This window comes from Eucalyptus grandis, chromosome 5 (assembly GCF_016545825.1).
Source record: "Eucalyptus grandis isolate ANBG69807.140 chromosome 5, ASM1654582v1, whole genome shotgun sequence".
In the NCBI taxonomy this organism is placed as follows: domain Eukaryota; kingdom Viridiplantae; phylum Streptophyta; class Magnoliopsida; order Myrtales; family Myrtaceae; genus Eucalyptus; species Eucalyptus grandis.
In genome coordinates this window covers 53379643-53395993 of record NC_052616.1, presented here as the reverse complement: position 1 = coordinate 53395993, position 16351 = coordinate 53379643, and the positions used below count along the sequence as shown (strand labels likewise).

The following is a 16351-nucleotide window of genomic DNA, read 5'->3' as shown; positions in this document are numbered from 1 at the left end:
GTACAAGTGAAAAAAAAAAAAAAATTATGGCACTCAAGTGAATTTTGTATGAAAGTTATGACACTCATAATGTACTTACCCCATATTCTAGCTATGCATACCTCATATGCAGTTTGGAAGGCTTACATTTGCAGCCATTGGATTACAACCATTTGAATACCGGTAACAATGACACAATAGCAATCCAACGGATATAAATATAGGGGTATGATAGCCTAACCCCGTAATTTAGATCGTCTGCACTAATACAGCTCTTTTTGCTTTTTGTCTTGTAATTATTTTCTTGTTTTGGTGGTCTGGGTTAGGTTCCATTTAATGCACGTAATAAATTTTCCGAATAGTTCCCACGACCAAAATATATAGGACAGCAGACCATGGCTCTTCCTTCTTCTTCCTCTAATTCCATGCCTGCGCAGCAAGAAGACCAAGGGATTCATCAACGTAGAAATGAGTTCTTGCTTCACCATCTCCCTCTCTCTCCTCTTCTTCTTCATAAATTTTGTAGGTACTGAATCAGCACCTACGTTTCTACGGCATTACTGCCCAAATGCCACACTCTTCACTCCCAACTCCATCTACCAATCCAACCTCAACACCCTCCTCTCTTCTCTCTCCTCTGCCGCCACCGACACCGCTGACGGCTTTGCCAATGCTGTCGTCGGCCAAAACCCTCCCGACCAGGTCTACGGGCTCTTCCTCTGCCGCGGTGACGTCGACTCCGCCACGTGCAGCAACTGCGTGGCCACTGGAAAACAGGATATCCTCCAAAGATGCCCCAACCGGCGAGTCTCCGTGATCTGGTATGATGAGTGTATGTTGAGGTACTCCGATGGCTCCATCCACTCAGTCATGGAACAAATGCCTTCTATCACGATGTACCACACCAGGAAAATCACCAATCCAACCCAGTTCATGCAAGTCCTGAGAGAGACCGTGGACGACATCACTGCGAGGGCTTCAGTCGGCAAGTCGGGGAAGAAACTTGCCGTTGCGGAGGCAAACTTTACGAGTTTGCAGAAGCTGTACACGCTCGCACAGTGCACACCGGACTTGACGGTGTTGGAGTGCAACACGTGCCTCCGGGCAACAATCGCGGGTCTTCCACGGGCGAAGCAAGGTGGGAGGTTGTTCACTCCGAGCTGCAGCATGAGGTTCGAGCTGTACCCATTTTACAATGCCTCGGCCATGGCGGTGCTGGTGCCTCCCCCGTCCTTCCTTCGTTCTCCTCCTGCTCCCGTGACCAGACGTAAAGGTACATGTTTGTTTTTGATATTTGTCCTCTGTTAAGAAAGAAAGATCTGTCCAATTTTATTTTATTTTTCCAGCGAACTGCTTATCCTACTTTACAGTTCGAATATGTGGAGTGAACCTTTTAATGAAAAGGGAAGAAAACATCATAAGTGCCACAATCCTTATACATGGTGTTATAAATGTTTTATTGATCACTTAAGTATCATAAATTTGAAGGAAATTTACTTAAGTGACAGCAACGATTTCATTAATCAAAATTCTGACATGTCAATAATTTAATATAAAATTATCGGATACGGCTCGCCAAGGAAATGATGTTATCAAAAGCATGCAGAAATGAGTCAATAGTCCTTTTGTACCCCAAATTGATGAAGTGGGGCTTATTGAACTCAAATCCTAACCCTATCCCCAAGTTAGGTGCACCAAATTGATGAAGTGGGGCTTATTGAACTCAAATCCTAACCCTATCCCCAAGTTAGGTGCAACAGTGGCCAGTTGCTTGTCAATTTGGTGCATAGAAAGGGTTAAATGACATCCTTTCTACACACTTTTGATGATATTACTTATCCATAGAGGTGTCAAAATGGGTCATTGACCCATTTATGAACCCATTTATAGTTAAATGGGTCGTTAATGGGTCAAGCCTTATTTCCCAAAGCACCTATTATGGGTTTTAAAAATAAAGAGATTGAAACATATGGGTCTTAAATGGGTCTACTCTCGGACTCATTTATAACCCATTTATCAACCCATTAAAAATGAACCCATTTACATGGAGACTCTCTCTTTTCTTTTTAACTTTAAAATATATATTTTTATAAAAACCGAAATTATAATTATTTTTAATTATAATTTTCTTTTTTTTTTTTTTTTCTTTCTTCTTCCTCCGGTCGCCGGCACGGCGATGGCCGGCAATCGGCCAGGCGAGCCTCGAGCTTGCTAGATCCACCTCGCCGACGTCCGGCAAGGTTCGAGCCTCACCAGATCCGGCGAGGGCGAGCTTGAGCTCGCCCGATGATGGCGAGCCTCGAGCTCACTGGATCCGGCAAGGCGAGGCCTTGCCGATAGCCGGTGAGGCTCAAGGCTCGCCGATCCGGCAAGCTCGAGGCTCGCTGGTGGGCCGCCGCTAGGCTGTCGTCATGACCGGCAACCAGCAAAGAAGAAGAAGAACAAAGAAAGAAGAAAAAGAAAATTAAAAATTAATTTTTAAAAATAAAAAAAATTAAAATTCAATTTTTAAAATAATTATTTTAAAATTATAAAAATTGTCCATTAAATTTGTGTTATATAATTTTTTTTATTTTATTATATAAAACTATTTTAGCAATACCATTTTTTAATATATATATATATATATATATAAGAAATAAGATTTTTTAAGTTTAATTAAATGGGTCGGATATTGGTCGGAAAATTTACATTAGACATAAATGGGTCATAAATGGATTAATGGGTCAATTTGGGTCGGATCATTAATGACATGACCCAAACCCGACCTGACCCACCCGTTTAACACCTCTACTTATCTAGCAAGTCACGTCACATAATTTTATATCAAATTAATCCTATGTCAAATTTTTTGACAAAAGAAATTACCGGAATCACTTAAACGAATATCTTTTAAAATATTATTACATTCAAACAATTGATTGAAAAGTTATGATATGTATAATATCATTTTCCCTCTTTCTAATGATACCTCTTGCTGAGATGAGCCTATGATAATCAATAGGTCATTTTCAAGTTAAACGATTTAAAAAAGAGAGAGAGAGAGAGAGAAAGAGAGAAGGTTAGCTATTAAAGTTACTAAATTGAAAATATAATTCCACAAGAACCTTACTTTGATTAAAAACGAATCGGCAAAATTTGTGAATTATCAACCCCATTCCAAATCTAAGCATCTTGAATATGGCAGAACCAATTCAAGAGAATAACAAATTTGACATGGTATTACCCATGGCCCTGAGTGCTACTGGCCTCAAAGGGATAATCTCTGATATCACATCCGAAATTCCAGTGCCCATGGGAAGAAAGTTACATTACCACAAATTGGAAGGATTGCCATTGAAGTGGCCCTTCAAAATCAGCAGCAGTCCCACCTCTAGTGCCTTCGCTCCGAGGGTATCCTTTGGTGGCACCCGCAGGATAAAGACTCACCACCATTGGACCTAATTTGAGTTTAGGGTTTAAGTTGAATTTAGCCTTAATTTTGTCAATTTGGGTCAAGGAATGGCTAAATGATACTATTTATGGACACTCTAGAAGACATTATTTCCCTAGTGTGCCACGTCAAATGGTTTTATATTAAATTGAAGTCATGTTAGATGTTTTGGCAATACTCATATAAACTTGACATTCTCAAGCGATCGACTTAAAATTTATGATGCCAAGGTAAGCGTGATACAAAAATTATAGTACCGATCATGTCATTTTTACGATTCCGTCTCTATCCATTTTGATATGCTTCTAAGAGGTGAAGTTCCCGAGGCATTTTTTCACATGTACTTTATTGAATCTGTTCCAAATAATTCCAATGACTCTGCACTTGTGTTCTTTGCTTGTCTTCTCCCTCCCTCAAGCACTTCAAAGCAGCACAATTGACAGCATAACTGCATCAAGTCCACTGGTTCAGAACCAAACCCTTGTCTCTAGTAGTCAAATCTTTGAGCTCGGGTTCTTCACGCCTAAAGGATCAGCAAAGCAGTACGTAGGAATATGGTACAAGAAGATGACTCCCTCCAGAGTCGTCTGGGTGGCCAACAGGGACAAGCCACTTGGACATACAGATCAATCTGCAAGTTTAATAATTGGGGAAGATGGAAATCTGAAGCTTCTTGATGGGCGACAAAACACTGTGTGGTCTACTAATGTCATGGCAAAGTCGAATTATTCTGAAGCACTGCTTTCAGACTTTGGAAACTTTGTTCTTCAAGACAGGAACGAGAATATAATGTGGGAAAGCTTTGATGAGCCAACCGACACTCTCTTGCCAAACATGAAGATTGGAGTAAATGTGAAAAAGGAAAGAAACTAAACTTGACTTCCTGGAAAGGCGAAGATGATCCCTCACTCGGAAGCTTTGTCATGGGAGTGACATCGGAGACACCGCCTCAGGTTTTCACTTGGAATGGATCAAGTCCTTACTGGAGAAGTGGACAGTGGGATAAAACCAAGTTCATTGGAATACCGAACATGACCAACACATACTACGATCTCCAACAAGATAATGTCCAGGGAACCTCATATTATTACCTCAATAATTACAACAACTCCTTCTTTGGATATACTTTCATCTCTTCTGAAGGATCTGTAAAGTCAGTTTGTTGGGCCAATGGCTGGTTAACATACTGGAAGGCACCGGCACCAACTAACCCTTGTGAAATTTATGGAATATGTGGCCCCTTTGGAGTTTGCAAACAGTTTAGTTCACCCATGTGCAGATGCTTAAAAGGTTTTAAACCTAGATCAGATGAAGAATGGAACAGAGGAAACTGGACCAGAGGGTGCCTTAGGAAAATGGAATTGAATTGTCAGAAATCTGCAAGCACAGCAGCTTCAACAACTGTGGAAAAAGATATGTTCTGGCAAATGAGACAAATAAAATTGCCTGATTCCGCTGATCATTTGTTGATAGATAATGCGGAAGGATGTCAAAGTTGGTGCCTAGAAAACTGCTCGTGCTTGGCCTTTTCTTATGTGAATGCTATAGGATGTATGGCTTGGAGTAAAGACCTTCTAGATACTCAGCAATTCTCCATTGGTGGCGAAGATCTATTTATTCGACTTGCGGATGCGAGTGTGGGTGCGGATACAGGCTGAAATGGTTGAATCAATACGCTTTTGGTTTTGCACTTCCTGTGCTTCTTATAATATATTTTCTATGGTTCAGGTGTACCTACGCGGACAAAACTTATCATCAGCTTAAGTACTATTTCCAGCATCATCTTATTTGGAGCTGGTATTTCAGTCTGTGGTCTTTCAAAGTGGAGAGGTAATAAAAGATGTACAGTTTGTTGCTGTTTTAAGGGTGATTTTGCCCTAACTGCAATCTAAGAATCTTGAATTATTGGTGGAACCACGGCTTCAGAAGCCTGCTCTGCCACTGATGTTCTCATGCTTATCTTGAGTTGATTTCGTTCTATCTGTAAAATGCAGGGAAGTTTAGGAAAATGACAATCCCAAGGCTCTTTACGTCAGAAGAACTACTAAGGGACACTGCTTGGAAAGACCAAATGAAGGAAGATGATACATCAAATTTGGTCATTTATGACTTCGATAGCATACGCCTCGCAACAGACAACTTCAACATGAAAAACAAACTTGGGCAGGGAGGGTTTGGCCCAGTTTATAAGGTAAAAGAAAAGCCTTCTCTGAGGGAAATAAGGAGATTATCCAAGATCCGATAGTGCTGTTCATTTTGAAACAGGGAAAACTGAACGATGGTAAGGAGATAGCAGCAAAGAGACTTTCAAGCAGCTCAGGCCAAGGCATAGCGGAGTTCAAGAATGAGATCCTTCTAATATCCAAACTTCAACACCGAAATCTGGTGAGACTCCTTGGTTGCTGCATTGAAGAAGAGGAAAAGATTCTAGTGTATGAGTACTTGCCTAACAAGAGCTTGGACACCTTCCTCTTTGGTTAGTCTCACTCTTTGAAGAACTTACTCCTGCTTTCAACAAAATCTGGTATTGAAACTAGATATTTCTTCTGTTTGCAACCTTGTTCAGATTCAAAAGAGAAGGCAAAACTTAGCTGGAGTGTACGCTTCCACATTATCCAGGGGGTCGCAAGAGGGCTGCTTTACCTCCACCGCGATTCTTGCCTTAGAGTCATACATCGGGATTTGAAAGTGAGCAACATTCTCTTGGATGAAAAGATGAATCCCAAGATTTCAGATTTTGGGCTGTCACGGATGTTTGAAGGAACTCAAGTTTTGGTAAATACTCACAAAGTTGTGGGGACACTGTAAGCTTTCTAACATCACTATTAGGAGTAGTATAATGCGCTGAGCTTTCCCTTCAGACATGTCCCAATTGTTGCTTTACTATTACCGAGAAAACTCTTACGTGTACATCCAATGGTTCCAATATGTCAGTTCACTCCGAGGTAATTATAAACCGGCACCGCAATGCAAATGCTAAAAGATATGAGAAATATAGTGCTCGTCAAGTTGGATGTTAATCACCCTCCAATTTTCTCATCTCTCATGTCATCATCCTTTAGCCTATGATTTTTTTTTTTGTTTGAACTCTATTTCAGGAACACTCCACTTATATTATTTTGTCTACAGTGGCTATATGTCTCCAGAGTATGCCATGGGTGGGATATTTTCTGAGAAATCTGATGTTTATAGCTTTGGAGTACTACTATTGGAGATTATCAGCGGCAAGAAGAACACAAGTTTAGATTACCCAGGGCAGAATCTCAATGTCCTCGCTTATGTAAGAGCAAGATATATCTTGGAACTATTACACCTCCATTTCAGTTTCCAACCATTGATAGTCCTTGAAACACTTTGACAATCGACTAGTTGTTACAGGCTTGGCACTTGTGGTGTGAAGGCAGAGGATTGGATCTAATAGATGAAGGCATTGCCGATGCATTTTCGGAGTTAGAAGTGATGAGATGCATTCAGTTGGGGCTTCTCTGTACGCAAGATCATGCCACAGATAGACCCAACATGTTGGCCGTGGTTCTAATGCTGAATGGGGAGTCCAATCTTTCACAGCCAAAGCAACCGACATATACATTTTCAAGCTCGCTGGCTCACGAAGTCCCATCACAAGAAGAAAGCATCCGGTCCATGAATACCATCACCATTACTACGGTTGAAGGAAGATAAAATTCTCAAATGCATTTTCACTATCAATTCATCTTTCTAGGGGTTCAGTGTTCACCAAATTAAGCAGCTTGGATATGCAATATTTTGTTGCACTTTTACGTGGATATATGATGTAAACATAGAGATTGTGAGGGAATCTGAGTTGCTAGCTCTCTAGTAGAACAGTGTTAAGTGGGCAAGGACGCACAAGAGTTCAGAACATCTGTAAGCAGAAGCAAGGTGTTAGAGCTTCTTTTTGAAGAGGATTTGATAGTTAAATTTTCTTCTAAAAGATTATTCATGCATTTGAAATTTTCAAGGATCAAATTCTCTGTCAAACGACAAAATTTGACCAGCAAAAAACTGCGATTGCGCACCATTTTGCATTGACATTTTTATCAGCACATCTCTACGATTAGAAACTAGGGACATTGTAGTCTTAGTATCTTGGACCCTATGTCAAGAGATAGGTATCACATATACATTTCATAAAGATTAAGTATCGAATATGTTAATAATGGCAAAATTCAACCCCTAACTAAAAATACTGACATAGCGTCATCATGCATTTACATTTCTCATTGCATTTCATTTGCACGCAGTAATAGAGCATTCTAATTTATCATATTAGACTCGGCAGCAAAAACTTTGGTCAACAAAGGTGCTAGAGCTCACGGGCAGATCGAACCCACACCAGGACTCAACCTTTTTCTTTTTTAATTTGTTGCAGCTTCTCCTGCTTGGTTCAAGGCTCAAACAAACTTGGAAATTTGCAAGCTTAAGCATCACAATGAACATCTTTGACTCTAACTTTTTATTGGTTAATACCATCAAAAACTCTAAACCAGTATACCCATAACACATTTACCCTAAACTAATTTTTTGTTTCACAAGAAACTCCCAAACTAAATTTGTATTATTAAAAAAAAAAACTCTAAATTAGTACAGCCATGCCATGTCCCAAACTGGTATACATGCACCATATTTACTCCAAATTGTGGTAGATATGGATTTATTTATTTATTTATTTTGTAAATGGGGCATGGGTGCATCAATTTAAGATAAATATGACACGGGTATATTAGTTTGGAATTTTTTATCATATAAAAAATCAGTATATAATAAATGTAACACAGATTCACCAGTTTGAAAGTTCTTATTATACAAAAATTAATTTGGTTAGATGTGTCATTGGTGTACCGGTATGTTGCTTCTTAAGGCATGAGCCCTTCTTCTAATGGTATATGGCCCATGGCTTACTCCAAAAAGTTACAGTTTCCCAAATTTGCATTAATCGAAGGTATCAATTGATCCTTACATGAGGTAGGCAGTCCATAAACGGTGATCTGAGGGCATCAAAGTGGGAGTTCTAATGTCCGTTTGGCCTAAAATTTTACATGATTGTAATCTACATATTAGCTCACTCCACTACAAATTTCTGTCAAAACGGACGAATGATGACTACATACTTGTTGTTTCCATGCGACTACATAGTGTGCCCAAGCCTGACCCATGACCTGAGTTGACTGATTTTAGTGACAAAGACTCGATGGATCAAGCTTGAAATGTTGAACAAAAACCAATGCATTTTAGGGCTTTGAACCAGTGGATATTGGTTAGAAACCATTGGGTAAGGATGGGCTTGGCTAGTGACCATATAAAGGGATTCAAAAAAATTATCCAAAAATTCTTAAACTTATTGTACAACGACCAATTCAATCCTAAACCATTTACTTATGCCAATTTAGTCTTAAATATTTTGACAATTTGTCAATTTAATCCTAAACATTTTTAATGATTTTTCAGTGTAGTCCTTAGGCAATTTCCAACCAAACTTATTCGGAAGGATTACATTGGCAAATTGCTAAAAGATTTATGAATAAATTGACAAATTATCCAAAAGTTTAGAACAAAATTAGTACAATTCAAAGGTTTATAACTAAACCAGTTGCCTTATAATAAGTTTAGGACTGAATTGACACAATTAAAAAGTTTATAACTAAATTTATTGCTGTACAATAAGTTTATGACTTTTTGGACAATTATCCCGAGCGATTCAAGATACTTTTTTTTCTCTCTCTCTCTAAACTCATCCCTCTCATTTCCACCTTCATTTCTCTAGCTCATTCTCTAGTCTTCATTTCCTAGTACTCTCTCTAGGCTTGAAAAACCATAAAAACTATGATTTGAGGAACCCAAAATTGTTAAGTAACAAGTGAAAGTTGAGGGAACTAGAGCATACTGTGTCAGTTTTGCTAAATATTGTGAGTTGAGTGAGAGCCTAAGACCCCTTGCTTCCCGCATTCAAGGTAAAACACTTTAGTCCATCTATCATTTTAAGTTGTAACTCGTTCTCCAAAGATAAACAAGCTTTCGGATTACGATTAAAAGCCGAGGTATGGCAGCTCGCATAGCCGTTGCATGCATTAGGAATCCACTACCTTGGTCGACCAATCGATTGACACGGTTATGGCATCTAGTACATATGATTTGACCTTTTTGGGTTATGTTAGACTTGAGTTTGTTGTTAAACCGGTCCATTTCCTCCTCCCATGGCCGTGACCCCTTGTCACGCCTCGAACCCCGAGCATGCGAACAACCCTCGACAGTCGATTAAAATTTGCGACGTTCCCAGGACACATCGCCGACCCATTTATTTTATGCACATGCGGAAGCGAATTAAATAGATACCCTGACAACCATCAAACACTAGGATAGTAAAAGTAGGATAGCCAATTTTCACAAACCATACTTCATACACATATCAAGTTGGTCCCACTAGTCTATACAAGTCAATTTTGTTTCAAAAAGAAACTATCAAGCCACCTATACTCCAGACCCTTCAACCTCGGGTACGGGATCCTCCACACTAGGGACCTGAAAATATTTGAACTATGATGGGGTGAGATAAAATCTCAGTGAGTCCACACCTTAAACCCCGATTAGGACGAGAATTTCACCACTATATAGGACTTATCTCGCCTCAGTACCTCCCTGCACATTAACACATCTCATATATCATATACATATAGTAAATATATCTAATAACTGGAACACCTCATATCATTCATCAAATATTCACAAGAATTCCGATTATAAGGTCAAATCGTTATAACACGTCACATTCCGAGCCACAAAATTCCGTCTCATAATCAGGCGCAACTATCTCGATCACTCAAGCGTGTTCCAATTATTTACAACCCAATAGGCATGGCCAACTCATCAGTCGGCGGCCATTCGGCATAACCGAGCATCGTCCCACTTCGTCGAGAATGGCAACGTCTACATCTAGACGGCATTCCCGAAGGAGCATTGGCCTAGCCTCCACTGCAACTAACATCCGTTATCAAGAGCATCTGAACTTAATTAGGCATTGTCCCGCGTAAATGCATCAGGACAGGTTCCGATAATGACCACATGCACATCCATGCTCGGTCAAGAATATCATGCTTTGCACTCAAATACTTCTATTTCAAATAATGGACTTGGTCAATTTTCTTCGTATTAAAAATACCCGGTAAAATAATTGTGCGTTATCACACATTCAAATTGGACCAATAAATGTGGTACTCTCCCATTTAAAAATTCCACGATCTTATAAAGTACATAAAATATTTTTGGCGTCAAAACCTGACACCCGTTATTTTTCTATTTAAATACTCATAAATTCAATTTTTGCAATAATAATCCAAAAAGCATCACCAAGCACTCAGTTGCATAATTTAGCAATCAATTTCACATACCAACGCATCCACGGCGATCAGCGTAAAATTTCACTAACCGGCTATCCCGGCATAATTTACACTAATTAAATTGTAAATTATTTAAATTAAATCACTTAATTAATTTAAATGAACTAAACGGACTAACCTAATTGAACTAACTAACTAATCTAACTAGGCTAACTAATTAATCTAATTAGGCTAGCTAAATAACCTAACTAACCACCAAACTAATTTAACTATCTAGTTCAACTAACTAAACTAACTAACTACTAGTTAGACTAACTTAATTAACATTAATCCTAATTAAGACTAAACTAATCCCTCTAAGTGCAATTAACTTTCTAATCTAAGATTATGGCGTTAACTCACCGGATTAGTGAGGTGACAGGTTTACGGTGACGGCGACGCGAAGATGGTGAGATCCCATGCCCACGGTGACTCCAACTGAGGGCCGAAAGAGGTTGAAAATAGCCTTGCAAGTCATGGCTGAGGGGAGGGGAAATTGGTTTTGTGGCCTGCTGTCTTCGGTGGCTTGTTGTTGGATGTTTGTTGAGAATCCCGGCCCCGTTTCGAGTCCCGGACGAGTTGGAAACCCTTCGCTTAATGTCACACACCACTCGTTCGATGAAATGCTTCACCGACATCTAGTTTTGCTTTTGCCCTTTTTGGCCAAAACCGAATGTCCACGGGTTGATTTGTTCTGTTGAGATGTTGTTTTTGTGATTAGCATTCCCCAGGCGTTGGTCGTTTGGTCGTTTCGCTATCACCGCCCCGTCATGGTTTATGTTGTTTTGTGTTCATAATTTGTGGCCGACAATAGCCATCCGATGACAAGAGGAAATCGACGGGGAGGCCGGCCGATGAGTGGTGGTCTGGCGGCGGTCCCAAACGTTGGTGAGGGCTCGTCGTCGGACGTGGTTTTATTTTGGTTATGGTTCGGCAAGGGAGCTCATTTCGGAAGGAGTCGTCGAGGAAGAAGATGGGCACAGGGAAGGGACAAATAAAAAAACAAAAGAAAAAGCAAGGAAAAAAGTGCAGCAAAAAGTAAAAGGAAATAGGGTAAAAGAGAGCAAAAGTTGGCTTTGGAACGAGGAGGGCAGAAGATGGAGCAGCAGAAAAAGACAAAACAGGGATAAGACAAAAAGAGAAAAAGAAAAAGAAAAAATGCATTTAAAAAAACTAAACTGCAAAAAAAAAGTCTTTTTTTATCCGACATGGGTCGGACCTAGGCGTGGATCGGATCAGCGGGCTGGATTGGGTTTATCCGATCCAAACCCGTTTCCTTGAATATAATCATATTAAATATTAAAAATATATTCACAAATTCAAAAATTTCGAAAATAATAAAAATTTCGAAAATAATAAAAATTCAAAAAAAAAAAAAATCCGAAAATTCAAAAACTCAGAAAACATAAAAAAATTTGACCTTTAAAAAAATTAAAAAATTAAAAAATTGCAAAAATCTAGTTTTTTTAAGGAAAATTCGAAAATTCATTTAAAAAAATAAATAAATCCAAAAAAATTCTAAAAAAATTAAATTTCCTCGAAAAGGTTAAAATTAATCTTTGGAATAATTTTCTCCTAAAAATAGGAAATTTTTCAATTTGGAATTATACTCGAATTTGACTAAGCCTTTAGGGCTTTACCTTAGAATTTCAATTGCTCTTAGGGACAAATGCCATTGATTGTGCAAGTATTGATATATTGATTTTGGCTTCCATTTAGTCTAGTTAAGATTAATATTTACCTCTTAGTGTTAAATTTTTGCTATTCCATGATATGCATTTAATGCTTTTCTTGATTGTGGATTATTATGTTGATGATTGTGCATCTGCATGATCACCTCACATATTAATGAATATGCCTAAAATCAATCTATACTGCCTAGCAAGAAAAATCTTTCTTTTAAAATAAACAAGATTAAATACCGAAATGGTACTAATTGGTTAATTAATGTAATCAAGTCTGCAATCCTAGATTATTTAGTTGCGTAGGAAGTGAGGTATACTCCCATGTTTCACTTGGTTCAGCCAACCCCAATAAGTTAGTGACGACTCTTTCTTTAGAAAATTTTCATACCCTCAATTTAAACATCCAATATTGCACGAGGTATGGACTTGGGAGAACCCGTGCCTAAACATAGGTCATAGGCCCGATCTTTAGGCAATACCCTAAATCTATTCCCTTCCTCGAGGGGCAAGTCATGACAGTGATGTGCACTCATAGACATGTTTCCGATTTTTCACTTGTGTTAATCCATATTCACTTGTATATGAAGGGGAAGGACGAAACTACTAAATTACTAGCAAAAATTGGTAGTTACACAACGAACGACTCAACAAAATATTTTTAAGTGGAGTGAAGCCCAATCCGTCCTCGTTTGCAAATCACTTGCGTCTGCTTCCTTATCCTTGACTTATCTTTCCAAGTCTCCGCTTGACTTTGACGACGAAACAGTCCAAGCTCGCTCCACATCATTCAGCTTTCGAGAACCCTTAGTCGAGTTTAATCCATGACGCGAGTCTCGTGACCACTAACGTCGACGCTCATGTGAACAAAATTATTATGTTAATTTAGTAGATATATTAAAATAAATTCGTACCATCAAATTCAGTAGCTTTTTTCCTGAATTCACCCCTTGCAAATTCAACTTTCTATATATATCATGTTTACGTAATAATTTCTTCTCTAGACTTCTAGAATGGTGGTGGAGGTAGGAGTAAATGGACTTCCCATTGAGGGTGTGATAGTGGCCCGATTTGGTTCGGCATTTGCAAAGGTTTTGGGACTCTAAAATCCCTTAGCCAAATACAAACCTATTTGATTCGTGTTTTTGCTCGACTTTGGGAAATATAATTATATCTCCAAAGAACTCTAAGGACTTTTAGTCCAAAGCAAGTATGGACGTACTTTGGGAAGTTGCATTTTTGGAATGCAACTCTAGACCCTTGATTACTGTTCATCTCCTCCGAAGACCGCCACATGAAAAGCTGATTGGAGGACGACGACCGATGCCTCGGTCGTGCGACCTGTGCAACTATTGACCTAAATCGCGCAACCGAGGTGGTCGCCCGAGGTTGCGTGACCTCAGCGACCCTTGCCGAGGTGGGTGACCTCATGCAAGGTCATCCTAAGCAACCCAGATCGGCCATCATTGATGGTGAACTTCAAAAAAAAATCTTTCTTTTTTGTATATTTTAGTAAAAATCTTTTATAAATGTAATTTTTACCAAATGGTATTTTAGTCAAAGTTATTTTTCAAAGCACTTTAAAATTACAATTCATCAAATACTATTTGCATTTCGAAAAGCTCCTTTAATCCAAAGGTGTTTATATTTTTCCGAAGACATTTCCCCAAAATCGAACCAAACGGGGCCAGTGTCTTTGGATAATACATGTGGATTTGAATCTAACTTGTAAGAGGTGCCTTTCGAAGAAGTGATGCAATTTAGTGTCGGAAATCACAATTTTAAATGTGCTTGATTGAGAAACGTTATCAATTTTAAGTTAATATATGATGGATAAAATATGACAATATCCCGAATGAATTAGGTTATTGTGTTACATAGCCGCCTAGAAAAAGAAATCAATTGCGGTGTATCTCCCAAATAAAATAGGCGTGACTCTAGAGTAACGGTTCGGAGGGGTTTGGCTTCGATCATTCTTTACGCGGATTCACGGTTGCCACCAAAATCACTTTCATATCATCTCTCTCTCTCTCTCTCTCTCTCTCTCTCTCTCTCCAACGACATCACCGAGATACATGTTTCGACTTTTCTTTCGTCCTCACCGTCCTCGTGCGAGGGGCAAATGCTGTCTTCCGTCCTCACCGTCTTACTCTTCTGTGCCCCCGAAATATTGATGGCCCATCCAACTATAGCTCCTGTCACTTTCGGGAAAATCCCACACGGGTTTGTCTTGACCTGTCAAAAATGACCTAACAAAAGCGGCATACCAGTTCTTTTCACGATTCAAGATAGAGAAAACGGTACCAAAAATCTTAAGTTATGCTTGTTATGATATGTTTTACTTTAATATATATATATTTTGGTGATCTCAAAAATCTCAAATTTATACCTATATAATATATTTACCTTTCGTTAAGAATCTATCAATGAACACAAGTTAAAGTATGCCTACATGGATGCTAAAAAGTAAAATGGTGTTCATGTAACCTAAGTGAAAATATCATTCATTATTTCAATTTAACAAATCTAATTCTATTTTAATAATTCATAAAATTTGGAGAAAAAACAAGTGATCTATATTCTAGACTCGCATATTAGATATGTTGGAAGAGGAAAAAAAATTAAAGGGTAAATTGTGTATCATGAGAAGTGAGAGTCAGAAGAGAAGAGAAAACAAAGTTTTCATCCCCTCTCTCTCTCTCACTCTCCCACTCTCTCTCTCCAACGACATCACTGAGACACATATTTTGACTTTTGTTTCTTCCAGACTCCACTGGGAGCCAAAGTAGAATGCAACCCACATAATTGAGTTCAGTCAACTGCCTCGTACGAGGGGCAAATGCTATCTTCGAGCGGCCGTCTCAATATTGATGGCCCACCAAACCCCAGCTCCCGTCGCTTTGCCTTCACGGAGTGGACTTTAAAGAAAATCCCACACCGGTTTGTCTTGACTTGTCAAAAGTCCTTTTGACCTAACAAAAGCTTTATACTAGTCTTTCTAACTATTCAAGACAGGAAAAAACCATTAAAAATTTCAAATTATGTTCATTATCATATATGTATTTCAAATTTTTTTCATGACACGAAAAACTCTAATTTATTCTATGCCAAGGTTCTATAACATCTACTCACGTGGACATAAGATAGCAAATGATCTCAATATGATACCCATGTGATCTAAGTGAAATAGAAAGAGAAGTGATTACATAACAGTCTTTAATGTACTATGAGAATAACAAATTATCTTAACCATAAAAACTCAACTTACAAATTATTATAAATTATTATGAGATCCACTTCTTCAAGAATTTGTTACTCAAAATAAACTGTTATTCTCATAGTACCAAAAAACTATTACGTTAGCAAAACCCAAATAAAATAATGTTTTAAATGAAAATCATTTGACAGAACTTTGATGAAGACTAAATCTTTTTGAATTAAATGTATTAGAGTGGATATAGTTTAGATTTTTTATAACATAAAAACAATTCAAGATAAATTTGTTATGATATGCATAATTTGGAGTCATTAGTAACTTTTTGTTTTATTAACTCTGTATTTTTTAAAACTTTTAGCTGTGTCATGAGGGAAATTCCAAATTTTATATGTGCAAAACTCGTCCACAAATTCCAATTGGGAATCAAATTTTCAAAAACAAGGTTGATATTTCACATCCAAAATCTCGATTCCGTTTTTCCTATAAAAAGCATGTCATCATAAAATTGCTACAATGCCCCTAGTTTGATAATCATCATCTAATATAATATATATTGTCCATTATTTACATGTTGTCCGAAATAATTGTCTAATCAATTCTAAACTTAATTATAACTAGAGAATTTGGAAATATCAGAGTATGATATAAG

General features: G+C 38.2%; 2 protein-coding genes across 3 annotated transcripts; both read left to right on the top strand.

Annotated features, from left to right (window-relative positions):
- The first annotated feature begins 425 nt into the window (after positions 1–425).
- LOC120293427 (G-type lectin S-receptor-like serine/threonine-protein kinase At1g61480) lies at positions 426–5174 on the top strand. Its single transcript, XM_039312684.1, is given in 3 exon segments — positions 426–1252; positions 3831–4262; positions 4265–5174. Coding segments are annotated over 3 exon segments (2043 nt in total). The 5' UTR covers positions 426–447; the 3' UTR covers positions 5071–5174.
- LOC104447475 (G-type lectin S-receptor-like serine/threonine-protein kinase At1g61480) lies at positions 5142–7295 on the top strand. 2 transcript variants are annotated; one of them, XM_039312692.1, is made up of 6 exons: positions 5142–5242; positions 5407–5603; positions 5678–5888; positions 5979–6216; positions 6605–6692; positions 6791–7241. In XM_039312692.1, the coding sequence occupies exons 2-6, from the start codon at positions 5421–5423 to the stop codon at positions 7091–7093; spliced, it is 1023 nt and encodes a 340-aa protein (XP_039168626.1). In that variant the 5' UTR covers positions 5142–5242; positions 5407–5420; the 3' UTR covers positions 7094–7241. The 2 variants fall into 2 exon arrangements, with proteins under 2 accessions (XP_039168626.1, XP_039168627.1); XM_039312693.1 differs by lacking the exons at positions 5142–5242; positions 5407–5603; positions 5678–5888; positions 5979–6216 and having other exon boundaries at positions 6517–6692; positions 6791–7295.
- The last annotated feature ends 9056 nt before the right edge of the window (positions 7296–16351 follow it).